At 38.3% G+C, this 27,975-nt stretch overlaps 1 protein-coding gene and 1 pseudogene across 1 annotated transcript; one reads left to right on the forward strand and one right to left on the reverse strand.

Annotated features, from left to right (window-relative positions):
• The first annotated feature begins 392 nt into the window (after positions 1–392).
• On the forward strand, positions 393–5,305 carry LOC132552250 (kelch-like protein 24a). Its single transcript, XM_060216404.1, has 3 exons — positions 393–436; positions 2,326–2,501; positions 3,425–5,305. The coding sequence occupies exons 2-3, from the start codon at positions 2,328–2,330 to the stop codon at positions 4,955–4,957; spliced, it is 1,707 nt and encodes a 568-aa protein (XP_060072387.1). The 5' UTR covers positions 393–436; positions 2,326–2,327; the 3' UTR covers positions 4,958–5,305.
• Positions 5,306–9,063: 3,758 nt separating this feature from the next.
• LOC132552297 (uncharacterized) lies at positions 9,064–27,656 on the reverse strand (annotated as a pseudogene).
• Positions 27,657–27,975: the final 319 nt, after the last annotated feature.

The following is a 27,975-nucleotide window of genomic DNA, read 5'->3' on the forward strand; positions in this document are numbered from 1 at the left end:
AACAATCTGTAGGTGAATGTATATTACCACTGTATCGTAGTCTGACTATGTTGGATTGTCATTATTCTACATTATACCGACGATCACACAATGACATAATCTGTCTATTGTTTCTCAATACTTTACAATGCTGACCCGAACGGTGTCGTTAATGTGCCTGCATGTGTATATACAATTGTACGTTGATCTTTGTAAACTAGTCCAGATGTCAATTTAACTCAAATCTACGTAATTTTTAATTGTTGGCATTTTTCAGACACAGAGTACGGAAAGGAAAAAATAACAAATGTTCAACACAATACAGTTGATCTTGTAATAAATATATATAGTAATTATACATCATTGGTATCCCCCTTCGAGGTGCCTCACGATCAACAGGAAGTGGAATTTCATATAAATGGCCGACATATACAACATATAGCGACACCAGTTAAAGGTGAGTGGCTTGAGTCAGCTGATTGTATAAGGATATGTATTAAGTTATGTTGTCATTTAAACTTCAAAATGGTAACTGTAATAGAATGGCATGAACAGTTCGTGTCTATGAACATAAAAACTCGCTTCAAATCAATGCGGTAATATCTCTAAACCGAAAGTAGAAAGCCACATTATATCGAATGTAGAACATTTTTAGATTTTCAAGAAGCAGAGTGAGGATTATACGTCCAAGTTTGAACTAAAAGACTGAGTGTTGGTGTGACAAAGCCAAGTTCAATGACTGGATCAATATATGTATTGACTAGACACAAAGAAGTAGAAACTGTTATCTGATCAATGCTTATTTCAAACAGTTAATTTGGGCCACTGACCGTTTTAAAAACAAAACGGATTCAGTGTGATATACACAATAACTTGCATGACTGATTGATATGATAATAAAATAAGACAATACAACTCTCTCTTAAATAGTGTATGATGTACTTTCGCTTTCATTATCTGTCGGATTCTCGGAACGTGACTCGAAACTAAACGAATAAATTTGCCTTTACTACCCATGTTACTAACTACATTATCGTGTAGACTACCACGTCACTTAAATTAGACTTCTTTGTCACTAAAACTAGACTACACGTCACTAAAACTAGACTACACGTCACTAAAACTAGACTACACGTCAGTAAAACTAGACTACCACGTCAATAAAACTAGACTACCACGTCACTAAAACTAGACCACCACGTCAATAAAACTAGACTACCACGTCACTAAACTAGACTACAACGTGACAAACACTAGATTATAACATGATTAAAACTAGACTACCACGTCATTAAAACTAGACTACTATGTCACTTAAACTAGACTACTACGTCACTACAACTAGACTAATACGTTACTTATGCTAGCTTTCCACGTTACTAAAACAAGACTATAACATCACCAAAACTTGATTACCACGTCACTAAAACTAGTCTACTACGTCACTAAACTAGATTACCACGTCACTAAAACTAAACTATATAATGACTAAACTAGACTACAACTTCACTAAAACTAGTCTACTACGTCACTAAAACTAGACTATTACGTCACTTAAACTAGACTACTGCGTCACTAAAACTGGACTACCACGTTACTAAATTAGACTACCACGTCACTAAAACTAGACTTCCAGGTTACTAAAACAAGACTACTATGTTGCTAATTCTAGAAATGTCATTAATAGCCAGATGGTGTTAAATTTTACATTTCATTACGTGGCAAGTCTTAATCATGATAAAAGATTAAAGACATTTAGGAAGCAAATGAGTATGGTTTCAAGTCTGTAACTGATGGTACATGTATGTTGTTTAGAAGAAGGGTTGACGTGGCATACTAAAATCCAGTTAAAATCGGGATTAATGTCTTCCTTCTGTTGTGATTCCTTAAAACATAATGTTTAGATAAATCAATGGATCAATTTGGTTTTGATTCCAATGCCAGCTTTTTGGTATGTGATTATATAGATTTTCTTATCCAGTGATTTTCCATGTTCCAATGAGATGGACTAAGTTGTGTTCGCTCCTTAACTTTACAATCGGCTAATTCCTGCCATGATAGCTAGCCCATGGGGACGTTTTCCATCTCGGTGTCATCTAGCTTGTATTATTATGGGTTGGGATTAAGATTATAAACTATATCAAACAAAACATAATCTGAAACATTTTGAAACATGTAGTGTTAAAATACAGGACGGACCTAAAAACATACGGGTGTGTTGTCCTGTGAACTGGCCATTAATGAATCTTATTAACTCAAGTTGTATAAAGCATATTAATTTTAGGTACGGGATACGATTTCAACATACGTAAATGCTAGTAATACAGCGAAATTGATTTATTGTAGATATGGCTGCAGCATTGCATCAAACCGACCTTCTAAAAGGACTCAACCGCCTCAGACTAGACGGGAAATACAGTGATGTCACAATCAGATGCGGAGATCGATCGTTTTCCTGTCATCGAGTGGTGCTAGCGGCCGTGTCTGATTTCTTTGAGTGCATGTTTGATGTTGAAATGCAGGTGTGTTAAATTCTATATAGATATGCGAAGGTACTGTCCTTGGTATCAATAAACAGCATTTTATTCCAATCAATTTGTTTTTTACTTCAAAATTTCTTTTGTCCACGATAGCTTTCTTTGTGTATAAGATAGGTCGGAAAGTGCAGAAGGCTTTTGTGTGTACCACATGCTGTTCAAGTTCATCTATATCGAATCAAAGTATCTACAATTCTTCTTTGATATTTTTCTGTATAAAGCAATTGATCATTATTGAGAGTCATCAGAGTATGTTAAATGCAGTGTTTGAAGCAGTCATACAGAAAGCTAGCAGAGAGACTTGATCAGACTGTAAGCTTCGTTACTGATCTGATGTTCCGATCAATTATATTAGTAGGCAGCAGAATTAAATTGTAGATAATAGATAATGTTTAAATATTCGTGTAATATGAATATAGAAGGTTAATAAATCTCGACATAATGAGGTTTGACAACCGCGATACCTAAACGCAATATCTCGAATGTGAGACATTGACAAGCTAATAGCGAAATAATCAAAGCAATGTTTTGATATTTTTAATAACAGAAGTATTGGTCCATAAGGCATTGATTTTATATCAACCATAAGATATCTATATTGTTCAGGGAAGGGGCTTTGGCTTTGTTCTGAATAAAGATGTATTGCGCATCTTGTACAATGCAAAAGATATTTCCATAGACACGATATTAATCTAGAAATGCTGTGTATACTTTATGTATTATTGTCACAAAGGATATCAGCTGGTTCTCAGATTACTAGATTTTCTATGGATGGAACTTTCATTTCTTGTTAAATTTGATGAAGACATTCATAGTTTTTTTAATGTTTAAATGTCTTGTTTGTTTCACAGAATATATTAGCATTCCCTACCTATTCATCGTTGATTAAATAGATCAATTTCTTGTAGGAGTCTTTGACCCGCGAAGTTGATCTGACCCCATATATCGTTTCTGAGGAGATGAATATTTGCGAGAAGGTTCTTCAGTTCATATACATGGGAGAATCTGCTATAGACATGTCTTCTGCAGGACATCTTCTGGAAATCGCAAAGCAATTCCAGATGCCTTCTTTGGAAGCCTCCTGTCTCAAGTTTCTCTCAACAAATCTAGACCAAACCAATTGTCTTACCGTATGGCAAACTGCAGAAGCGCATGGTTTTGCCGAGCTAGAAGCACTTGCACTGTCCTTGGTAAAGAAACACTTCCAAGAGGTCTGCTATAGCAATGATTTCTTGTCCCTTTGCAAAATCGACTATATTCTTACCATTCTAAACGGTCAGAACATGAACTGTCCAGACAAACGTATCATTTGTAAGGCTGTCATGTTGTGGATAATTGCAGACTTCGAAAACCGTGCTGTTTACATTGAAGAGATCATGAAAGCCTTAAACGTTGTTCCCGTGGATGTAGATGACGTCGAGGCGATAATTTCATGTGACAGTTTTCGAGATATACGCGAAGACAGTACATATCAGAGTACAATATACTCACTAAAGAAAGCACGTTACTCGTGCCAGTTCGCCGGTTCAGCTAACCAAGGCCTACTCAGTGATGAATCGCTAGTCGTGATTGGTGGATGTGAGGATGGATCCAATAAGGATATGCAATGCTTCAGTTTTTCTCAGAAGAAATGGTTCAAATTGGCTGCTTTGCCATTCGATGTTGGTTTCGATTTTGCAGTTTGTTCAGAAGGCCTGAACATTTTCGTTTCCGGTGGCACTTCGCATAAGAAAGTTTTATTACGTTACGATGGAGAGATGAATAAATGGGACAAGATGGGAGAAATGCCTCATGGGAGACAACGTCACTGTATGGCAATTGTCCGGAATACTTTGTATGTGCTGGGAGGCTACGACACTGCCAAATCAAGTCCATACCAGCACATTGATCTGTTTGACCTGGCCACATTACGATGGGTGACAGGTGGGAGAAAGCATCACATGGCGATACCAGTGAGGTCCGCTTCGTGTGCAGTTCTTGGTCAGATAATCTATGTTGTTGGTGGTTTTGATTCAAGAGGAAACCAGATCAGCAGAGTGCAATATTTCAACGCCAAAGACAAATACTCCGGCGAGGAGTACCAGGTCTTGCCAGAGGAAGCAAACTCCAAGTATCAAGCGGTAGTGGTCAGTGATAAACTATATATTGTTTCAAAAAATGGCGAGGTCTTTCAATACGACCCAGGGGCGGATCACCGACCATTCGTTGTTGGAAATATATCGACATTTCCTAGAAAAGACTATGGAGTTTGTGCTTTCGAGGGCAATATACTAGTGCTAGGCGGAGCAGTGAGATTCCAGCCGAGAACGGATATGATCCAGTTCAATACCGTCAAAAAGCTCACAGTAGTCATGCAGGAGGTAATGCCGGCCCCCAGGAGTCAGTTTGGTTTGTGCAAGACTCAAGTAATTAGACGACATCTTAGTAATGTTGATGACTAAGATTCTGCGAAAAGGGACGATACCTAAAGTAACAGGACACATAATCCGCTTCGCGACTACTGTGGATTTTAAACCATTTTCAGTTTGGATGTGTATTAACTTTGTTCGTGATAGTGTTTAAATATCTGTTTTTTAAACGTGTCTTTTTAACATGTTTGCATTGTCGCGTTTTATAAATTGTAGATACCTTCTGTTTATATATATCTCATGTATAATTTTAATTTATAGGGATGTTTTTTTATAGATGTGTCATTGTTATCGTTTTGTTGAACATAGATTACTGTTATTTAGAGTTACACGCTTGTATTTCTAAAACGTAGTTTAATGCGAGTAAAACAGATGGACTGATTTTCTGTTCGTGTTCATTTGTGCATTTGTGATATTGACATGGTGCTATAACTGTCACCTGAGTGTGATATTGACAAGGTGCTGTAACTGTCACCTGAGTGTGATATTGACACGGGACTGTAACTGTCATCTGAGTGTGATATTGACACGGGACTGTAACTGTTACCTGTGTGTGATATTGGCACGGTGCTGTAACTGTCACCTGAGTGTGATATTGGCACGGTGCTGTAACTGTCACCTGAGTGTGATATTGACACGGGACTGTAACTGTAACCTGAGTGTGATATTGACACGGGACAGTAACTGTAACCTGAGTGTGATATTGACATGGGGCTGTAACTGTAACCTGAGTGTGATAATGACACGGGACAGTAACTGTAACCTGAGTGTAATATTGACACGGGACAGTAACTGTAACCTGAGTGTGATATTGACATGGTGCTGTAACTGTAACCTGTGTGTGATATTGACACGGTGCTGTAACTGTCACCTGAGTGTGATATTGACACGGTGCTCTAACTGTCACCTGTGTGTGTGATATTGACATGGGGCTGTAACTGTCACCTGAGTATGATATTGACACGGTGCTGTAACTGTCACCTGAGTGTGATATTGGCACGGTGCTGTAACTGTCACATGTGTGTGATATTGACACGGGACAGTAACTGTAACCTGAGTGTGATATTGACATGGGGCTGAAACTGTCACCTGAGTGTGATATTGACACGGTGCTGTAACTGTCACCTGAGTGTGATATTGACACGGTGCTGTAACTGTCACCTGTGTGTGATATTGACACGGGACAGTAACTGTAACATGAGTGTGATATTGACATGGGGCTGTAACTGTCACCTGAGTGTGATATTGACACGGTGCTGTAACTGTCACCTGAGTGTGATATTGACACGGTGCTGTAACTGTCACCTGTGTGTGATATTGACACGGTGCTGTAACTGTCACCTGTGTGTGATATTGACACGGTGCTGTAACTGTAACCTGTGTGTGATATTGACATGAGACTGTAACTGTCACCTGAGTGTGATATTGACATGGAGTTGTAACTGTAACCTGAGTGTGATATTGACACGGTGCTGTAACTGTCACCTGTGTGTGATATTGACACGATGCTGTAACTGTCACCTGTGTGTGATGTTGACATGGGGTTGTAACTGTAACCTAAGTGTGATATTGACACGGTGCTATAACTGTCACCTGTGTGTGATATTGACATGAGACTGTAACTGTCACCTGAGTGTGATATTGACACGGTGCTGTAACTGTCACCTGAGTGTGATATTGACACGGTGCTGTAACTGTCACCTGAGTGTGATATTGACACGGTGCTGTAACTTTCACCTGAGTGTGATATTGACACGGTGCTGTAACTGTCACCTGTGTGTGATATTGACACGGTGCTGTAACTGTCACCTGTGTGTGATATTGACATGGGGCTGTAACTGTCACCTGTATGTGATATTGACATGGTGCAGTAACTGTCACCTGTGTGTGATATTGACACGGTGCTGTAACTGTCACCTGAGTGTGATATTGACACGGTGCTGTAACTGTCACCTGTGTGTGATATTGACACGGGACAGTAACTGTAACCTGAGTGTGATATTGACATGGGGCTGTAACTGTCACCTGAGTGTGATATTGACACGGTGCTGTAACTGTCACCTGAGTGTGATATTGACACGGTGCTGTAACTGTCACCTGTGTGTGATATTGACACGGGACTCTAACTGTCATCTGAGTGTGATATTGACATGGGGCTGTAACTGTCATCTGAGTGTTATATTGACACGGGGCTGTAACTGTAACCTGTGTGTGATATTGAGACGGGACAGTAACTGTCACCTGAGTGAGATATTGACAGGGGCTGTAACTGTAACCTGTGTGTAATATTGACACGGGACAGTAACTGTCACCTGAGTGTGATATTGACATGGGGTTGTAACTGTAACCTGTGTGTGATATTGACATGGTAACTGTCACCTGAGTGAGATATTGACAGGGGCTGTAACTGTAACCTGTGTGTAATATTGACACGGCACTGTAACTGTCACCTGAGTGTGATATTGACACGGGACTGTAACTGTAACCTGAGTGTGATATTGACATGGTGTTGTAACTGTCACCTGTGTGTGATATTGACATGGGGTTGTAACTGTAACCTGTGTGTGATATTGACATATACTGTAACTGTCACCTGAGTGAGATATTGACACGGGGCTGTAACTGTAACCTGAGTGTGATATTGACACGGGACTGTAACTGTAACCTGAGTGTGGTATTGACAGGGGCTTAAACTGTAACCTGAGTGTGATATTTACACGGGGCTGTATCTGTAATCCTAATGTGATATTGACATAGGACTGTAACCGTAACCTGAGTGTGATATTGACATAGGACTGTAACCGTAACCTGAGTGTGATATTGACATAGGACTGTAACCGTAACCTGAGTGTGGTATTGACAGGGGCTGTATCTGTAATCCTAGTGTGATATTGACATAGGACTATATATTAATATTGATATCAAATCTTATGTCGGTAAGACGTGGATAGGATGGCGAGAAAATAACCTCCACAGTATTGATATACATTAGATGTGACAATCTGAGAGATACAAAAATCGTGTAACATCTTCAAACTCCTACTGATTTATTTAAGATTGAAATGTTTGACATATTTAAGATTTAAATGTTTGACATATTAACCATTGAAATGTTTGACATTTCTAAGATTGAAATGTTTGACATATTAACCATTGAAATGTTTGACATTTCTAAGATTTAAATGTTTGACATATTTAAGATTTAAATGTTTGACATTTCTAAGATTTAAATGTTTGACATATTTAAGATTTAAATGTTTAACATATTAACCATTGAAATGTTTGACATTTCTAAGACTTAAATGTTTGACATATTTAAGATTTAAATGTTTGACATTTCTAAGATTTAAATGTTTGACATATTTAAGATTTAAATGTTTAACATAATAACCATTGAAATGTTTGACATTTCTAAGATTTAAATGTTTGACATATTTAAGATTTAAATGTTTGACATTTCTAAGATTTAAATGTTTGACATATTTAAGATTTAAATGTTTAACATATTAACCATTGAAATGTTTGACATTTCTAAGATTTAAATGTTTGACATATTAACGATTGAATGTTTGATATATTTACGATTTAAATATTTGATATATTTACGATTGAAATGTTTTGATATACATGTATTTACGATTGGAAATATTTTTTCAATTCTTAAGGAGATGCCAGGAGTGAAGAGTTGTAATTTAGACAAAGACCGCCATGACGTTTTTAGGGAATCCAGAACACCATCACCTCTTTCTTTCAAGACTGAACTGGCATGATATAGCATTTATGGCTATAAATCCCATAATAGATAATTCAATATTTTTATCCACACCTAGTTTCTGAATTTCGCCGATTATAACTTGATACAAACTGAAACAGACATTCATTGTCGACAGTGTAATCAGATATTTTCACAGTTGTTGTCGTTTCTATGCCAACGATTGGCATTATCTGGTTACAATAAATATTGTATCGTACCATCTGCCTTTAAATGAGTTTGCTACATACAGTCCTCATATAATACAAAGAATATTGCGAAGTATATTTTTATCATTTTGATATTTGATATCAGGCTTTCCCAGTTTCTTCGGTAATTTGATCCACAACGTTATGTTCTAAACACGGTGACAATAAAACCTACAATATTATGTCAAGGTAGAAAACTTCCAGACGGTGTCACTGTCTTGGAAAACGATCAAAGACACATAGGAACATAGCCAGGAGCAGCTCATGATAGCGGTTTTAGTACCAGACATCGATAAATTAGCTCGAAACAGTCCGGAATAAAATAAACGGTTTATTGGTTTGAATCCTACTTTTAAATGCAGATTTATAGAAGCCGAGTTCTGTCCGCCAATGGCTGCCATACAAAAGCCGTTTTGTTGATCATTTGTCTTGTGAGGCTAGCTGTGGCGTATTTACCTCAGCCTTTGGTCCTGTATTCTGGCTGCACGTAAGTCATTCCCAGGTAGCCGTACACTTGTTGTAGGGACCAGGCAGCAAGTGCAGATTGCATTTTGTTTTTAACATTTTGGACTTTTTTTTGTCAAATTTATTTTTTTGATGCAAGTGTTGAAAGGCATGATTCAACTTTTTCATAAATTTTGTACCGTTGGCGGTAATCTTAATTATACACCGTGTCATATCTGTAGGTAAATGATGGGAATATCACAAATGATTTCCCCAAAACCCAAGTGCTGATCCGCAACAAAGACTTGTATAGATAAACATACGGAATTCATCACTGCCAGATGATTCTAGTTCTGTATAGTCCTACTACTTTGTAAACACGTCCTTTTCTTTATCATAGGTCTCCTTCCATACTACTACAACAGAAAAAAAATTGACTAGTTAATGTTGATCCAACAAAAACTACTATAAAGTTATTAAATACAGAATGAAACTATAACAGATGACATGTGAACACAACGTTGAATGAAAATCATTACATAGTTTTATAAGTGTATAATTAGTGTGACGTCATTAATAATGCACGTCTTCATGACGTCACATGATTATCTCGGTAGTGAAAAACGAAACGGCACCGCCGATGTAAGTTTATCTTTTAGAGAAATTCATCTGAGTTTCCGTTTATTTTCAGAAATATCGGTTATATGATAAATAAAATCAAACACACGCGCCGACGTATTTTGGACTCTATAAAATGTATTCAATTTGTTAAATAAATTGATATGCCACTCACCGAAAAGCACCTGCCGTTATAAATTACTCGCCTACATGCTATTGACATATAAATTACCCGCCAAAAGGCTTGTGACATATTAAATTATTGTACTCCTTAAGTGAATTCCATATTCTATCGACACGCATGTAAGATCTCCTATTCAATCAACACGAATGTTTAACTGTTAACGACTAGACAAATAAAAATGTGTATTATTCAGTGTTAAATAAAGCTCACTTCTAGACGTACAATGTAAACATTACTGCTTACATAATACAACAGTAAATCCCCGCCAAGTCGAAGTCCAATTCAATAGTTCGAGTACTGGATATTTGAGTAATCAGAGGTTGCCAAGGACATTAAGCAGCGGTTATCCCTGAACGCCCAGATAACACGCAACAAGTAGAAAGCAGGTCGCTGAGAATGACGGTTAAAGCAAGACGTAACAAGCAGAAAGCAGGTCGCTGAGAATGACGGATAAAACAAAACGTAACAAGCAGAAAGCACGTCACTGATGGTTAAAACAAAACGTAACAAGCAGAAAGCACGTCACTGACGGTTAAAGCAAAACGTAACAAGCAGAAAGCACGTCACTGACGGTTAAAACAAAACGTAACAAGAAGAAAGCACGTCACTGATGGTTAAAACAAAACGTAACAAGCAGAAAGCACGTCACTCAGAATGACGGTTTAAACAAAACGTAACAAGCAGAAAGCACGTCACTGACGGTTAAAACAAAACGTAACAAGCAGAAAGCACGTCACTGACGGTTAAAACAAAATCCATCGTCTGTTTAAATCGAATTTAAATGAATTAGATATTAATTCTAATTACTTCAAACACAGAAAACAATTGTATTTAAACTTAATCGCATCTTACACCGTCACGTCTAACATTGTCAGAGAAAGACCAGGTTTATTCTATCAGACACGAGTTCGTAACACAACCGAATGCTTTTCTACATCATAAGTGTCCTTATAACAATTTTATTGGTTGATTGCCTATATATTTAAAGCTAATGATGTATTCAATCATAGTTTAATCACGGCAGTCACTAGTTTCTTACGTTACAGTATAACGGGGAACACATTATTATCGAAATCGGAGAGATTCACTCAACAGCAAATTTATCGACAGCAAAACACAGTTCATTTATAACTTTGTTGAAAAAAAAAAAAAATTTGAATAGAAAGTTATAGAGTGGCCTCTACCCATGTTCCAAAGGCTGTGACAATAGACTGAAACCGTAACTGTGTTTAGCATAAAACGGTGCTGAAGTTTTCGAACAATTCTATTCCACATCGCAAACAACCACGGTGGAACATTAGCGTATTAACAAGGTAACTCCAATGAAGTGAACAAATATATCGATGCATTATGATTGAATGAAAAGACTACATGTTATTCAATTATGATAGCAATGAATAATCAGAACCAGAGCAAACCAATGACATGCCAGCCAAACTAACAACAAACAATGACATGCCAGCCAAACTAACAAAAAAATATGACATGCCAGCCAAACTAACACTAAACCAATGACATGCCAGCCAAACTAACAACAAACAATGACATGCCAGCCAAACTAACAAAAAACTATGACATGCCAGCTAAACTAACACTAAACCAATCACATGCCAGCTAAACTAACACTAAACCAATGACATGCCAGCCAAACTAACAACAAACAATGACATGCCAGCCAAACTAAAAACAAACAATGACATGCCAGCCAAACTAACAAAAAACTATGACATGCCAGCCAAACTAACAACAAACGATGACATGCCAGCCAAACTAACAAAAAACTATGACATGCCAGCCAAACTAACACTAAACCAATGACATGCCAGCCAAACTAACACTAAACCAATGACATGCCAGCCAAACTAACACTAAACCAATCACATGCCAGCTAAACTAACACTAAACCAATGACATGTCAGCTAAACTAACACTAAACCAATGACATGCCAGCTAAACTAACACTAAACCAATGACATGCCAGCCAAACTAACAAAAAACGATGACATACCAGCAAAACTAACACTAAACCAATGACATGCCAGCCAAACTAACACCAAACCAATAACATGCCAGCCAAACTAACACTAAACCAATGATATGCCAGCAAAACTAACAAAAAACGATGACATGCCAGCCAAACTAACAAAAAAAATATGACATGCCAGCCAAACTAACAAAAAACGATGACATGCCATCCAAACTAACAAAAAACGAGGACATGCCAGCCAAACTAACAAAAACGATGAACTGCCAGCCAAACTAACAAAAAACGGTGACATGCCAGCCAAACTAACAAAAAACGATGACATGCCAGCCAAACTAACAAAAAAAATATGACATGCCATTCAAACTAACAAAAAACTATGACATGCCATCCAAACTAACAAAAAACGATGACATGCCAGCCAAACTAACAAAAAACTATGACATGCCAGCCAAACTAACAAAAAACTATGACATGCCAGCTAAACTAACACTAAACCAATGACATGACAGCTAAACTAACACTAAACCAATGACATGCCAACTAAACTAACACTAAACCAATGACATGCCAGCCAAACTAACACTAAACCAATGACATGCCAGCTAAACTAACACTAAACCAATCACATGCCAGCTAAACTAACACTAAACCAATGACATGCCAGCCAAACTAACACTAAACCAATGACATGCCAGCTAAACTAACAAAAAACGATGACATGCCACCTAAACTGACACTAAACCAAGGACATGCCAGCCAAACTAACACTAAACCAATGACATGCCAGGTAAACTAACACTAAACCAATGACATGCCAGCTAAACTAACACTAAACCAATGACATGCCAGCTAAACTAACACTAAACCAATCACATGCCAGCCAAACTAACACTAAACCAATGACATGCCAGCCAAACTAACAAAAAACGATGACATGCTAACCAAACTTACAAAAAACAGTGACATGCCAGCCAAACTAACACTAAACCAATGACATGCCAGCCAAACTAACACTAAACCAATGACATGCCAGCCAAACTAACACTAAACCAATGACATGCCAGCCAAACTAACACTAAACCAATGACATGCCAGCTAAACTAACACTAAACCAATGACATGCCAGCTAAACTAACACTAAACCAATGACATGCCAGCTAAACTAACACTAAACCAAGGACATGCCAGCCAAACTAACACTAAACCAATGACATGCCAGCCAAACTAACACTAAACCAATGACATGCCAGCCAAACTAACAAAAAACGATGACATGCCAGCCAAACTAACACTAAACCAATGACATGCCAGCTAAACTAACACTAAACCAATGACATGCCAGCCAAAAAACAATGACATGCCAGCCAAACTAACAAAAAACGATGACATGCCAGCCAAACTAACAAAAAACGATGACATGCCAGCCAAACTAACAAAAAACGATGACATGCCAGCCAAACTAACAAAAAACGATGACATGCCAGCCAAACTAACAAAAAACGGTGACATGCCAGCCAAACTAACAAAAAACGATGACATGCCATCCAAACTAACAAAAAACGATGACATGCCAGCCAAACTAACAAAAAACGATGACATGCTAGCCAAACTAACACTAAACCAAGGACATAACACTAAACCAAATGACACTAAACCAATGCAAGCCAAACTAACACTAAACCAATGACATGCCAGCCAAACTAACACTAAACCAATGACATGCCAGCTAAACTAACACTAAACCAATGACATGCCAGCTAAACTAACACTAAACCAATGACATGCCAGCCAAACTAACACTAAACCAATGACATGCCAGCCAAACTAACACTAAACCAATGACATGCCAGCCAAACTAACAAAAAACGATGACATGCTAACCAAACTTACAAAAAACAGTGACATACCCGCCAAACTAACAAAAAACGGTGACATGCCAGCCAAACTAACAACAAACGATAACTGCCAGCCAAACTAACAAAAAACGGTGACATGCCATCAAAACTAACAAAAAACGATGACATGCCATCCAAACTAACAAAAAACGGTGACATGCCAGCCAAACTAACAAAAAACGATGACATGCCAGCCAAACTAAGAATAAACGGTGACATGCCAGCCACACTAACAACAAACGGTGACATGCCATCCAAACTAACAAAAAACGGTGACATGTCAGCCAAACTAACAAAAAACGATGACATGCCACCCAAACTAACACTAAACCAATGACATGCCAGCTAAACTAACACTAAACCAACGACATGCCAGCCAAACTAACACTAAACCAAGGACATGCCAGCGAAACTAACACTAAACCAATGCCATGTCAGCTAAACTAACACTAAACCAATGACATGCCAGCCAAACTAACATTAAACCAATGACATGCCAGCCAAACTAACACTAAACCAATGACATGCCAACTAAACTAACACTAAACCAATGACATGCCAGCTAAACTAACACTAAACCAATCACATGCCAGCTAAACTAACACTAAACCAATCACATGCCAGCCAAACTAACACTAAACCAATGACATGCCAGCCAAACTAACAAAAAACGATGACATGCTAACCAAACTTACAAAAAACAGTGACATACCCGCCAAACTAACAAAAAACGGTGACATGCCAGCCAAACTAACAAAAAACGATGAAGAATAAACGGTGACATGCCAGCCACACTAACAACAAACGGTGACATGCCAGCCACACTAATAACAAACGATGACATGCCAGCCAAACTAACAAAAAACTATGACATGCCAGCTAAACTAACACTAAACCAATGACATGCCAGCCAAACTAACACTAAACCAATGACATACCAGCTAAACTAACACTAAACCAATGACATGCCAGCTAATCTAACACTAAACCAATGACATGCCAGCCAAACTAACAAAAAACTATGACATGCCAGCTTAACTAACACTAAACCAATGACATCTCAGCTAAACTAACACTAAACCAATGACATGCCAGCCAAACTAACAAAAAACCATGACATGCCACCTAAACTAACACTAAACCAAGGACATGCCAGCTAAACTAACACTAAACCAATGACATGCCAGCTAAACTAACACTAAACCAATGACATGCCAACTAAACTAACACTAAACCAATGACATGCCAGCCAAACTAACACTAAACCAATGACATGCCAGCTAAACTAACACTTAACTAATAACATGCCAGCCAAACTAACACTAAACCAATGACATGCCAGCTAAACTAACAAAAAACTATTACATGCCAGCCAAACTAACACAAAACCAATGACAAGCCAGCCAAACTAACACTAAACCAATGACATGCCAGCCAAACTAACAAAAAACGATGACATGCCACCTAAACTAACTCTAAACCAATGACATGACAGCTAAACAACAAACGGTGACATGCCAGCCACACTAACAAAAAACGATGACATGCCAGCCAAGCTAACAAAAAACAATGACATGCCATCCAAACTAACAAAAAACGATGACATGCCAGCCAAGCTAACAAAAAACGGTGACATGCCATCCAAACTACCAAAAAACGATGACATGCCATCCAAACTAACAAAAAACGATGACATGCCATCCAAACTAACAAAACACGATGACATGCCATCCAAACTAACAAAAAACGGTGACATGCCAGCCAAACTAACAAAAAACTATGACATGCCAGCTAAACTAACACTAAACCAATGACATGACAGCTAAACTAACACTAAACCAATCACATGCCAACTAAACTAACACTAAACCAAAGACATGCCAGCCAAACTAACAAAAAACTATGACATGCCAGCTAAACTAACACTAAACCAATGACATGCCAACTAAACTAACACTAAACCAATGACATGCCAGCCAAACTAACACTAAACCAATGACATGCCAGCTAAACTAACACTAAACCAATCACATGCCAGCCAAACTAACACTAAACCAATCACATGCCAGCCAAACTAACAAAAAACGATGACATGCTAACCAAACTTACAAAAAACAGTGACATACCCGCCAAACTAACAAAAAACGGTGACATGCCAGCCAAACTAACAACAAACGATGAACTGCCAGCCAAACTAACAAAAAACGGTGACATGCCATCCAAACTAACAAAAAACGATGACATGCCATCCAAACTAACAAAAAACGGTGACATGCCAGCCAAACTAACAAAAAACGATGACATGCCAGCCAAACTAAGAATAAACGGTGACATGCCAGCCACACTAACAAAAAACGATGACATGCCACCTAAACTGACACTAAACCAAGGACATGCCAGCCAAACTAACACTAAACCAATGACATGCCAGCTAAACTAACAAAAAACTATGACATGCCAGCCAAACTAACACAAAACCAATGACAAGCCAGCCAAACTAACACTAAACCAATGACATGCCAGCTTAACTAACACTAAACCAATGACATGCCACCTAAACTAACTCTAAACCAATGACATGACAGCTAAACAACAAACGGTGACATGCCAGCCACACTAACAAAAAACGATGACATGCCAGCCAAACTAACAAAAAACCATGACATGCCATCCAAACTAACAAAAAACGATGACATGCCAGCCAAGCTAACAAAAAACGGTGACATGCCATCCAAACTAACAAAAAACGATGACATGCCATCCAAACTTACAAAAAACGATGACATGCCATCCAAACAAACAAAAAACGATGACATGCCATCCAAACTAACAAAAAACGGTGACATGCCAGCCAAACTAACAAAAAACGATGACATGCCAGCCAAACTAACACTAAACCAAGGACATGCAAGCCAAACTAACACTAAACCAATGACATGCCAGCCAAACTAACAAAAAACTATGACATGCCAGCTAAACTAACACTAAACCAATGACATGCCAACTAAACTAACACTAAACCAATGACATGCCAGCCAAACTAACACTAAACCAATGACATGCCAGCTAAACTAACACTAAACCAATCACATGCCAGCTAAACTAACACTAAACCAATGACATGCCAACTAAACTAACACTAAACCAATGACATGCCAGCCAAACTAACACTAAACCAATGCTAAAATAACACTAAACCAATCACATGCCAGCCAAACTAACACTAAACCAATGACATGCCAGCCAAACTAACAAAAAACTATGACATGCCAGCTTAACTAACACTAAACCAATGACATCTCAGCTAAACTAACACTAAACCAATGACATGCCAGCCAAACTAACAAAAAACCATGACATGCCACCTAAACTAACACTAAACCAAGGACATGCCAGCTAAACTAACACTAAACCAATGACATGCCAGCTAAACTAACACTAAACCAATGACATGCCAACTAAACTAACACTAAACCAATGACATGCCAGCCAAACTAACACTAAACCAATGACATGCCAGCTAAACTAACACTAAACCAATGACATGCCAGCCAAACTAACACTAAACCAAGGACATGCCAGCCAAACTAACAAAAAACGATGACATGACAACTAAACTGACACTAAACCAAGGACATGCCAGCCAAACTAACACTAAACCAATGACATGCCAGCTAAACTAACAAAAAACTATGACATGCCAGCCAAACTAACACAAAACCAATGACAAGCCAGCCAAACTAACACTAAAGCAATGACATGCCAGCCAAACTAACAAAAAACGATGACATGCCACCTAAACTAACTCTAAACCAATGACATGACAGCTAAACAACAAACGGTGACATGCCAGCCACACTAAACAACAAACGATGACATGCCAGCCAAACTAACAAAAAACGATGACATGCCATCCAAACTAACAAAAAACGAGGACATGCCAGCCAAACTAACAAAAACGATGAACTGCCAGCCAAACTAACAAAAAACGGTGACATGCCAGCCAAACTAACAAAAAACGATGACATGCCAGCCAAACTAACAAAAAACGGTGACATGCCAGCCACACTAACAACAAACGGTGACATGCCAGCCACACTAACAACAAACGATGACATGGCAGCCAAACTAACAAAAAACGGTGACATGCCAGCCAAACTAACAAAAAACGACGACATGCCAGCCAAACTAACAAAAAACGATAACATGCCATCCAAACTAGCAACAAACGGTGACATGCCAGCCAAACTAACAAAAAACGATGACATGCCAGCCAAACTAACAAAAAACGATGACATGCCATCCAAACTAACAACAAACGGTGACATGCCAGCCACACTAAACAACAAACGATGACATGCCAGCCAAACTAACAAAAAACGATGACATGCCATCCAAACTAACAAAAAACGAGGACATGCCAGCCAAACTTACAAAAACGATGAACTGCCAGCCAAACTAACAAAAAACGATGACATGCCAGCCAAACTAACACTAAACCAATGACATGCCAGCTAAACTAACACTAAACCAATCACATGCCAGCTAAACTAACACTAAACCAATGACATGCCAGCCAAACTAACACTAAACCAATGACATGCCAGGTAAACTAACACTAAACCAATCACATGCCAGCTAAACTAACACTAAACCAATCACATGCCAGCCAAACTAACAAAAAACGGTGACATGCCATCCAAACTAACAAAAAATGATGACATGCCATTCAAACTAACAAAAAACGGTGACATGCCAGCCAAACTAACAAAAAATGATGACATGCCAGCCAAACTAAGAATAAACGGTGACATGCCAGCCACACTAACAACAAACGGTGACATGCCAGCCACACTAATAACAAACGATGACATGCCAGCCAAACTAACAAAAAACTATGACATGCCAGCTAAACTAACACTAAACCAATGACATGCCAGCTAAACTAACACTAAACCAATGACATGCCAGCCAAACTAACACTAAACCAATGACATGCCAGGTAAACTAACAAAAAACGATGACATGCCACCTAAACTGACACTAAACCAAGGACATGCCAGCCAAACTAACACTAAACCAATGACATGCCAGCTAAACTAACACTAAACCAATGACATACCAGCCAAACTAACATAAAACTATGACATGCCAGCCAAACTAACACGAAACCAATGACAAGCCAGCCAAACTAACACTAAACCAATGACATGCCAGCCAAACTAACAACAAACAATGACATGCCAGCCAAACTAACAAAAAACGATAACATGCCACCCAAACTAACACTAAACCAATGACATGCCAGCTACACTAACACTAAACCAAGGACATGTCAGCCAAACTAACACTAAACCAATGACATGCCAGCTAAACTAACATTAAACCAAAGACATGCCAGCCAAACTAACAAAAAAACTATGACATGCCAGCTAAACTAACACTAAACCAATGACATGACAGCTAAACTAACACTAAACCAATGACATGCCAACTAAACTAACACTAAACCAATGACATGCCAGCCAAACTAACAAAAAACGATGACATGCCAGCCAAACTAACAAAAAACGATGACATGCTAACCAAACTTACAAAAAACAGTGACATACCCGCCAAACTAACAAAAAACGGTGACATGCCAGCCAAACTAACAACAAACGATGAACTGCCAGCCAAACTAACACAAAACGGTGACATGCCATCCAAACTAACAAAAAACGATGACATGCCATCCAAACTAACAAAAAACGGTGACATGCCAGCCAAACTAACAAAAAACGATGACATGCCAGCCAAACTAAGAATAAACGGTGACATGCCAGCCACACTAACAACAAACGGTGACATGCCAGCCACACTAATAACAAACGATGACATGCCAGCCAAACTAACAAAAAACTATGACATGCCAGCTAAACTAACACTAAACCAATGACATGCCAGCCAAACTAACACTAAACCAATGACATGCCAGCTAAACTAACACTAAACCAATGACATGCCAGCCAAACTAACAAAAAACTATGACATGCCAGCTTAACTAACACTAAACCAATGACATCTCAGCTAAACTAACACTAAACCAATGACATGCCAGCCAAACTAACAAAAAACTATGACATGCCAGCTAAACTAACACTAAACCAATGACATGACAGCTAAACTAACACTAAACCAATGACATGCCAACTAAACTAACACTAAACCATTAACAGGCAACCCAAAATACCAGAAAACAATGACATGCCAGCCAAACTAACAAAAAACGATGACATGCCAGCCAAACTAACAAAAAACGATGACATGCTAACCAAACTTACAAAAAACAGTGACATACCCGCCAAACTAACAAAAAACGGTGACATGCCAGCCAAACTAACAACAAACGATGAACTGCCAGCCAAACTAACACAAAACGGTGACATGCCATCCAAACTAACAAAAAACGATGACATGCCATCCAAACTAACAAAAAACGGTGACATGCCAGCCAAACTAACAAAAAACGATGACATGCCAGCCAAACTAAGAATAAACGGTGACATGCCAGCCACACTAACAACAAACGGTGACATGCCAGCCACACTAATAACAAACGATGACATGCCAGCCAAACTAACAAAAAACTATGACATGCCAGCTAAACTAACACTAAACCAATGACATGCCAGCTAAACTAACACTAAACCAATGACATGCCAGCCAAACTAACACTAAACCAATGACATGCCAGGTAAACTAACAAAAAACGATGACATGCCACCTAAACTGACACTAAACCAAGGACATGCCAGCCTAACTAACACTAAACCAATGACATGCCAGCTAAACTAACACTAAACCAATGACATACCAGCCAAACTAACAAAAAACTATGACATGCCAGCCAAACTAACACTAAACCAATGACATGCCAACTAAACTAACACTAAACCAATGACATGCCAGCCAAACTAACACTAAACCAATGACATGCCAGCTAAACTAACACTAAACCAATGACATGCCAGCCAAACTAACACTAAACCAAGGACATGCCAGCCAAACTAACAAAAAACGATGACATGCCACCTAAACTGACACTAAACCAATGACATGCCAGCCAAACTAACACTAAACCAATGACATGCCAGCTAAACTAACAAAAAACTATGACATGCCAGCCAAACTAACACAAAACCAATGACAAGCCAGCCAAACTAACACTAAAGCAATGACATGCCAGCCAAACTAACAAAAAACGATGACATGCCACCTAAACTAACTCTAAACCAATGACATGACAGCTAAACAACAAACGGTGACATGCCAGCCACACTAAACAACAAACGATGACATGCCAGCCAAACTAACAAAAAACGATGACATGCCATCCAAACTAACAAAAAACGAGGACATGCCAGCCAAACTAACAAAAACGATGAACTGCCAGTCAAACTAACAAAAAACGGTGACATGCCAGCCAAACTAACAAAAAACGATGACATGCCAGCCAAACTAACAAAAAACGGTGACATGCCAGCCACACTAACAACAAACGGTGACATGCCAGCCACACTAACAACAAACGATGACATGCCAGCCAAACTAACAAAAAACGGTGACATGCCAGCCAAACTAACAAAAAACGATGACATGCCATCCAAACTAACAAAAAACGATGACATGCCATCCAAACTAACAACAAACGGTGACATGCCAGCCACACTAAACAACAAACGATGACATGCCAGCCAAACTAACAAAAAACGATGACATGCCATCCAAACTAACAAAAAACGAGGACATGCCAGCCAAACTAACAAAAACGATGAACTGCCAGCCAAACTAACAAAAAACGGTGACATGCCAGCCAAACTAACAAAAAACGATGACATGCCAGCCAAACTAACAAAAAACGGTGACATGCCAGCCACACTAACAACAAACGGTGACATACCAGCCACACTAACAACAAACGATGACATGCCAGCCAAACTAACAAAAAACGATGACATGCCATCCAAACTAACAAAAAACGATGACATGCCAGCCAAGCTAACAAAAAACGATGACATACCATCCAAACTAACAAAAAACGATGACATGCCATCCAAACTAACAACAAACGGTGACATGCCAGCCACACTAAACAACAAACGATGACATGCCAGCCAAACTAACAAAAAACGATGACATGCCATCCAAACTAACAAAAAACGAGGACATGCCAGCCAAACTAACAAAAACGATGAACTGCCAGCCAAACTAACAAAAAACGATGACATGCCAGCCAAACTAACAAAAAACGATGACATGCCAGCCAAACTAACAAAAAACGGTGACATGCCAGCCACACTAACAACAAACGGTGACATACCAGCCACACTAACAACAAACGATGACATGCCAGCCAAACTAACAAAAAACGATGACATGCCATCCAAACTAACAAAAAACGATGACATGCCAGCCAAGCTAACAAAAAACGGTGACATGCCATCCAAACTAACAAAAAACGATGACATGCCATCCAAACTAACAAAAAACGATGACATGCCATCCAAACTAACAAAAGACGATGACATGCCATCCAAACTAACAAAAAACGGTGACATGCCAGCCAAACTAACAAAAAACGATGACATGCCAGCCAAACTAACAAAAAACGGTGACATGCCAGCCAAACTAACAAAAAACGATGACATGCCAGCCACACTAACAACAAACGATGACATGCCAGCCAAACTTGTAGACAATACTCTTAGGATAACTTGACGATTTCAAATGATGTCATTTTTTACAGGGTCGCTGAACTGAAAAAGGACACGCGCAAAAATACCTGATATATCGTGATGTGCCTGAATACAGGACAAGGTGTATCATACAGAAAGAGGTAATGATCACAAAGTCACAAAAGTGTGTCCAGAATTCATGGTTTGAAGATACGAACAGCGGGAACAGATATATACACATTATGTATGCCAACCTTACGTGCCTTTGGCAGGTTTGCATTGTTTTTCGATGTCTCTTCTTTATAATTATTTTGTCCCGTTTGCTTCTCCAGTGTTTTGTGTTACTTCAGTTATTAAGCTTACTTCGGCTTTTCCGATAGGAATGTTATTGAGTGTATTCCAATACTGGGGAATTACTGTACGACAATTGTGAATTCAGAGAGTATAATGCTTCTCCTGCACTCAGATTATTACCGAGGTGAATAACAACATTTTAATCAGAAGAAACCTGACAGCTGTTGTCGATGAAGAGGTAGATGCTTACCTTTCTAGATCACCATAGTTTTTTCTCATTGTACTTGTCCAATTACCATCGTGTTCATATTTTAAGCTCTTTTGAGTGATTTTCAGTTTGAGGATTGTGTTGACACGTTGGTATTTTCTGTACTTTTTGGCTACAGATAGATAGAACACAACCTGTAGAAGGTTAGAGTGTGACGTTTCGATGACTACACGGTCACCTTCATCTTATAACACAACCAGTAGAAGATTAGAGTGTGACGTTTCGATGACTACACGGTCACCTTCATCTTATAATACAACCAGTAGAAGATTAGAGTGTGACGTTTCGATGACTACACGGTCACCTTCATCTTATAACACAACCAGTAGAAGGTTAGAGTGTGACGTTTTGATGACTACACGGTCACCTTCTAGCAAAACCAGTTGAAGGTTAGAGTGTGACGTTTCGATGACTACATGGTCACCTTCATCTTATAACACAACCAGTAGAAGGTTAGAGTGTGACGTTTCGATGACTACACGGTCACCTTCATCTTATAACACAACCAGTAGAAGGTTAGAGTGTGACGTTTCGATGACTACATGGTCACCTTCATCTTACAACACACCAGTAGCAGATTAGAGTGTGACGTTTCGATGACTACAAAGCAACCTTCATCTTATAACACAACCAGTAGAAGATTAAGAATGTGACGTTTCGACGACTACATGGTCACCTTTATCAGACAAACTCACCAGTGTGGTGCGTACTAGCGCTGACATACATAGTGTACGAGATGGTTCGGAATCGACCAACTTTTTTCCGACTGCACTATAATCCTATGTATACTAAGGTCCAAAATAGTGTGACGAGATGGTAAACAGATCACAGACCATAAACATATACCATATGGTAACAATGTACTGTAGTCAATTCGGCTACGCTTTGTTTAACACTTTGTCATAAATGTGATTTTGTTCTTGCTTCTTGTCTTGTTCTTCGGAGACAATTAGAGACACTTGGTTGTCCATGGTTGTGCCAAACCGATGCAGATAGACGGTATCTCGGAATGCAAAGTATGTTGTTGTAAGCACAAATTCTGGTAAATCCATGATGTCTTGGATATGGAGATTGTTATTCTTTCGCCATTACCGCTTTTGGTCTAGGCGGCCACGAATGATACAAAGTGCTTCGTCAGTGAGTGTGTTGGTGAAAGGAGACACTACATTGTGTGAAAGGAATTCCTGATCGTTTTTCTGCAAGGTCTTTCGAGTTTTTGACTTGATGTTCAGATTCTCCCATCAAGGGTCCGAGAATGTCTGCTAGTGACCTGGATACATTATAACCAATGGTCCACTTTAGGCCGTAATGAATTTCCTCCTTTGACCATCTATGACCAATTGTTACACAAAGCATAGCCGAATTGACTACAGAACATTGTAACCATCTGGTGTGTTATTTGGTCTATAATCTGTGTACCATCTCGTCACACTTCCGCTGGTCATATTATAAGAACATCTATTCTATTGGCATTACCAACCTGAAGAAAGTGTTGAAGAATAAAACAAAAACAAAACTATCATCTATTATAAATTTAGAAAATAACTGACAAATCTAGTCTTCCTATCACAAAAACAGCACATCCTTTTTTCAGGAGACATTATATAACACTTCAAAAGACGATAATACTAGTCACCAATAAATCAATATTGCTGTCCTTCTGACTACCGATTAATGCCAATGGTATTTTTATTACTGATCTCGGACTCGAAACTTCAAAGAATCTATATCACAACGCCTAAATGCTTGATCGGCTAATTGTTCAAACAAACCTTAATCAACATTTCTTCCTATCGTCATTGTTATGCGTTAAAATGTTATTGTTATAATGTCTTGCATTGAAGTAGCATGTAGATTTTGAACCGAAGCTAAATTTGAAGCTAAACGAAGCAAGTGAAGATTAAAGTAGGTTGTGAAATATACAAGACAGAAAAAATACCAACTTCAAGATAGAATGTTTTGAGGATACAAAAATGTTAAGGAATGCACTTCGGGTTGATAATATCGTCGTTGAGTTTAGAGGCAGTATTTTCCTATATAATTACAACATACATACCCGCAGGAGGAAGATCTTTCTTTAGTTACTAGGTTTTTTTCTGCTTTGTCTAGAAAACTTAATTTTCCGATGAGTTTATGCGATAAACACATTACCTAATTATTCTATTTTGTTTAAGATTATTCATGTTGTGATATCGATACGTAATAACGAGATACTGGTCGACTTATGTACACTAAAGAAGGTGTAATCAGGGACACTTTGGGCTCTTTAACGACATACCTAGTACCAAATACGCACCGTTAAAAGTGATATCATCTTGCTTCAATAGGCCAGATAGACGTAACAATGAGTTGATGTCCGCGCTGAGGGTGCCGAAAATAAAAACACTTTTCTTGTGATCCGGATTCTGAAAGCGTCAAGTGAGATCTAATGCGTCGGATTAACTGCTCTTTCTTTTAAACGAAAGAATCTGCATATATTGATTTTAAAAAAAAAACCATGATCCCCAGAGTTCTTAACTATCAATTATGTTATAGTTACCAACCCGTATCTAGTTCCGTATATCCTCGATACAGAATATGTTCCTAATTCCTGATATTAAAACCCCATTTTTATCAATATCTATCCTCATTACACTATTTACGAACCGTATTATCCGGATTTATCATTCATGTCGTACTTCAATAATACTTAATTACGTGAAAGGCTTGGCCGTCTAGCCTTACCAACACAACGCCTATGTTCAGTAAGCTATCAACGTACACGAAGTAGCCACATCGTCCTCTCATTATCAGTTCCACAGTGAAAAAGACCTACATAATAACATAGAAATGTTCATAAGGCGTTTTCTGTTTCAATTATAACCTAGCTGTAGGAGAAATATGATAATATGGTTTTACGGTCTGCAAAAGATAATCTCCCCCGTGGCCAGGTGCTTTGAACTTGATGTAAAAATTTAGACATGACACCAGAGATCAATAATAGGCGTGCTTTTAATATCCTGACTGTTCGCCGATTAGAGATCTTTTGAAAGACAATATTAATAAGCAGGTGATAATTTCGAGTAATTCCGAGAAAGTGTGTTGATTTAAGCACTTCAGTTTTGAAAGCGAGACAAATCCGAAATAAAGCGGAAATATCTAACAAGGTTTATTGTTGATTGATATATTAGGCAGGTTATAAAATATCTGCAAATAAAACGTTTATCTTACTTACTCTGAATAAAAAAACGAAATGTCTTTTAAATTCTAAAACCAATTTGAAATTCGTATTTTTTTAATCAATGTAAGCTTGTTTTTCTGTCTTCGTCAAGTTGAAGTGTGATCAGTTAAAGAAGGAGAGGTCAGTTTTAGAGGTCAGTATCAGAGGTCAATATCAGAGGTCACTATAGCAGAATAATGCAGAACTTTCAGTAACTTCATAAAATAGGGTAGGAGGTGTTGTTTTAATGCATTTATTCGTTGAGAACATTGACTCGCTGATCAGGGAATTAATTATGCTAAAAAAAACCCAAATAGGTCATTTAGAAATCGCAGGTGTTTGAAAACCGTATGAAGTCTTTCCGTGGTCTACCACGCAAAGAAGGAAGCTTCGATGGCTTCAGAATGAATTCGCGACTGGATTTTAAATTGTGATCGTAAAATCAATCGAGAAGGACGGTAGATTTTGCTGATTTTGGACAACTGCATTGCTCATCCACATTTGGAGGTTTTTAATGAGTCAAGCTTGTTTACCCACCTCCAAATACTTCAACAAAATTACAACCAATGAATCAAAGTATAAATAATGATTTTAAACGAACATTGAAGTGTCACAGGTAGCAACAGTAATCATGTCCCTCTGTATTGCTATTATGACATTAAACATATAATTGAATATGAAGTGGTATACTTTGAATAGGGAAATGGTGGAACGCCATCGGAAATAAGCAAATCTTATCGGGATGTTATGAGATAAATGGAATTAAACTCGACAAGTTGAAGCAATCAACTAATGATGAAGTGTAGATATTAACAACACTATTTGGGAATATCAATATATTTTTAACAGTACTTGCAAATAAGAACAAAGGAAACATGCCCACTGTTCACGATATGACCAACGAAAACACCGTAACCGAGACCAGCAATGATTGATACTGTCGTTTTAAAAAAAATCATTTAGATATTTTATAAGTTTGAACTGTAACATGCTGATGTTTTAGATATACCATTACAAATTATAGATGTGAGTGTGTTTTCGTTTTGGTTGCGTCTGATAATACATGCACAGCTGCTGTATACACCCAACGCCATAGAGTCGGGTATACGAGCTGACAACACCGACAGCACACCGCTCAAGTTACATACAGGTACACACTATGCCATGGCGTCTGTGCGAAAACTTTCAACATACACAAGTCTTTCATTAAATTAGAAAGTCGCAGATGTCATATGTGCGATCGATAGAAAGGAAGCTAAAGGTCAGGTGATGTATTATACAGCTGACGGATAACATTGATTGACATGTACTTGTATATCTGACCTGTGTTCTCATATACATAGATGTATCGATTGTATTCGTGTATATGTGTGTGTAAGGGCGTCAGGTCCAAGCTGATCACGTGGTCTAAAACCATCTTCCATACTCAGATTGTGAACTATTGAAAAAATAGCAGAAACCTGTCTCACTTTTGAATACAATTTC

This window comes from Ylistrum balloti, unplaced genomic scaffold (genome assembly GCF_031769215.1).
Source record: "Ylistrum balloti isolate Yb309-2 unplaced genomic scaffold, AGI_CSIRO_Ybal_v1 Utg370242, whole genome shotgun sequence".
Classification (NCBI taxonomy): domain Eukaryota; kingdom Metazoa; phylum Mollusca; class Bivalvia; order Pectinida; family Pectinidae; genus Ylistrum; species Ylistrum balloti.

Bases quoted from the DNA above. Each gene is read 5' to 3' on its own strand.
- LOC132552250 (XM_060216404.1), top strand. From the start codon at position 2,328: ATGGCTGCAGCATTGCATCAAACCGACCTTCTAAAAGGACTCAACCGC. The intron at 2,502-3,424 runs GTGTGTTAAATT...AATTTCTTGTAG, and splicing joins TGTTTGATGTTGAAATGCAG to GAGTCTTTGACCCGCGAAGT.